This window comes from Megalobrama amblycephala, linkage group LG13, assembly GCF_018812025.1.
Source record: "Megalobrama amblycephala isolate DHTTF-2021 linkage group LG13, ASM1881202v1, whole genome shotgun sequence".
NCBI classification, from domain to species: domain Eukaryota; kingdom Metazoa; phylum Chordata; class Actinopteri; order Cypriniformes; family Xenocyprididae; genus Megalobrama; species Megalobrama amblycephala.
Window position 1 is genome coordinate 40,417,957 of NC_063056.1, and position 3,007 is coordinate 40,420,963.

The 3,007-nt window shown below is 37.8% G+C and overlaps 1 protein-coding gene across 1 annotated transcript in view; it reads left to right on the plus strand.

Annotated features, from left to right (window-relative positions):
• eif3ha (eukaryotic translation initiation factor 3, subunit H, a) overlaps positions 1-2,795 on the plus strand; it is a 66,138-nt gene extending 63,343 nt beyond the window's left edge. Inside the window, exons 7-8 of the mRNA XM_048153008.1 lie at positions 1,142-1,274; positions 2,576-2,795. Of these exons, the coding sequence (XP_048008965.1) occupies positions 1,142-1,274; positions 2,576-2,673 (231 nt within the window). The 3' untranslated portion in view covers positions 2,674-2,795. The remainder of the gene's footprint in view (positions 1-1,141; positions 1,275-2,575) is intronic.
• Positions 2,796-3,007: the final 212 nt, after the last annotated feature.

Genomic DNA, 3,007 nt, shown 5'->3' on the forward strand with positions numbered 1-3,007 from the left:
TCCTTCCTTCATTTCCTTTCCTTTCTCTTCCTTCCTTTCTTCATTTCCTTTCCTTCCTTCATTTCCTTTCCTTTCCTTCCTTCATTTCCTTTCATTTCCTTTTCCTTCCTTCCTTCCTTCCTTCCTTCATTCCTTCTTTCCTTCCTTCCTTGCTTCGTTCTTTCGTTTCCTTTCATTTCCTTTTCCTTCCTTCCTTCATTCCTTCATTCCTTCTTTCCTTCCTTCCTTCTTTTGTTTCCTTCCTTCCTTCTTTTGTTTCCTTCCTTCATTTCCTTTCTCTTCCTTCCTTCCTTCATTCCTTCTTTCCTTCCTTCCTTCCTTGCTTGCTTCGTTCTTTCGTTTCCTTTCATTTTCTTTCTCTTCCTTCCTTCCTTCCTTCCTTCCTTCCTTCCTTCCTTTCCTTTCATTTTCTTTCTCACTTCCTTCCTTCCTCCTTTTCTATTTTTCCCAATTTAATTGTTTATATATCCTTTTTATTTATATTTCTTCTTTTTAATTTTATTTCTATTATTTCTGTTTTTTGTTATTTTCTCTTTATTTCTTTTTTTTTTTTCCTCAGGTTTCTTTTTTGTTCTTTAGTTCTCTTATTTATTTATATTTATTTATTTATGCCTCCTGTGTGGATAACCTTATATTTTAACAAATGTAATGAATATAAATTTTAATACATTTATACCTCTTTATACTTAATTTATTTGTAATTTATTTTACTTTTTATTTGTTTTGCTTTTTTATAAGTCTGACTCTATTCTGATTGGATAAATCACATTCTATAAATTCTTTCTTTGGTCTAGATTATGTATTAATGTAATGAAATAATCTCAATCATCTGGAGAAGTAATTGGGAATATTGTGGGATATCCCTTCATCTCTTCTGACACCTGTGTTGATCCTCAGAAATGCATCTGTATTCTAGCAGACGTCTGACTGACACCCTGAACTCATGGATACTTTATTCCAGTGGTGTTGTTGGGAATTGGAATCTTTCTTTCCATCATTCCATTCAAATTCTATTTCTGTTTCACCCTTTTGAAAACCTTTTGTCTTGCTGACGCTGCTTGGGTCGCTCCAAGTTCCTCCATGGAAAGTTTCTTGTTTCTACAGTTCCAGCTCATTTTCTCTTGTTTTCTGCGTCCTCTAGTATCTCCAAAGGAGGCAGCAGGAAAACGCCCAGCGGCAGAGTCGCGGAGAGCCGCCGTTACCGGAGGAAGACATCAGTAAGATGTTCAAACCTCCGCAGGCGCCTCCTCGCATGGACACGCTCCTCATCGCAGGTACCCGGGGCTCAACGCCCGCTCTTCTTCTCCCTCAGTTAAACTGCTTTTTTCTTCCAGCACATTCTGCAGGGTATTGGGAATTTATAGTACTCTGTCTAGAAGAATTGATCCACGAATTGATCAATTCAGCAATAAACGGATCAGTTTAAATGGGAATGGGAATAACCGCGGGTCTTAAATCTTCACACTATGTTCTCATCCTGATGGAGTCACAGTTAGGTTTGCCCTCTTGTATCAGACAGCCATCATCTCTGAAGAGGATGATGAAGGGCTAAGGTGGTCAATAGTTGCCATTAACATGATTAATCTTCTTTAATTAAATGTATTTTTTTTTTTAAGCTGTCCAACTTGAGCCAGTAAAATATATATAATATATAGTGTGTGTGTATATATATCGCATAAAACGTTTGCAAATAAAGCAGTGTTTCCATCCCATGTGTTCAAGAGAACAAAATTGTCACCTCCTGGGAAATTGGCATAAAATATCAGTAATAAAAATGGAAGTTGCTTCAATCAGGCTCATCATAAATGAGTTGGTCTCAGAGCGTCAGACGAAACACAATAAACGCTGTCATGTGATCTTGCGTTCGGATGCTGGTGTTTGGGAACACAGTCGTGTGAGACGCTTCTGGAGGGAATTAAACCAAATCATTCTGATGACAGACTTTGACTCACACCAACATTTGAGATGTTGTGACGCGATTGGTTCACTCGTTAGTCCAGTTATCCAATCACAGCCTCTTCTGAGGCAAAGTCACCTGTTTTTGAGGGATTTTTTCAGTTAATGTTTCAATCAGTGTATGCTCTTGTCTTATTGAATAAAACATTTATCCGCCTCAATTGAGCGCATGTTAAAATTAAAATGTGCATTTTTAGAATTTCTGCATATTTTAAAGCATTTTTTAATGCATAATCCCAAAATGCGCATAAATAGGTTGGTTTGTTTACAATTTTCAGTCCCTTCAATCATTCTCATCGGTTAGCCAATTAAATCCCATTATCTTGACACGTCAAATAAGCAGAATTCACAAAAACAATGTGTAAATACAGAAACCTTAGGATGTCTCCTTTACTTCACACCCGATTTAAATCAAGAGCTCATTTTTCAGACTCATCATTCAGAATGTGTAATGCTCAGTTCCTTCGGGATTCAGATGGAGAACCACGGCTTCAAACTTGTTTTGTAGTTTTGTTGGGCTTCTCCAGACGGTTGCTGCTAATATCAGTGCAATATCTGAATAATCAATATCGCTCAGTCTTGTATATAATTTATTCGTTTGCTTCTGCTTTTTCACAAGGACAAATCAACAACTACTGTCAGAACATCAAGGAGTTCACCTCGCAGAACCTCGGGAAGCTGTTCATGGCGGAGGCACTGCAGGGACACAACAGCTAGAGAGAGACGAGCCACTGCCTTTTCCATCTCTGAACGGCAACAGAAACCATTATGATGAGTTTAAGGGGAGATCATGTACACAATTTTTGTAATTTGTACAATAAAAATGAATGCATCTCTCATTACTGTCTTTTTTTCTTTGTGATGTTTATTCATTATCCAAGTTCCAGCACAGAATCCTGCTGTCTGGATGAAACAGACCGGTGAAGTTTTTCTTAAACTCCACACACAGATTTGGGTTTGTGCACTAAATGACTCTGGTTTTGGGTGTCTTTAATGATGGTGAAAATGTGCACTATGAAGGGAGTGCTCTTCCACAGCGGGTTATCCACTC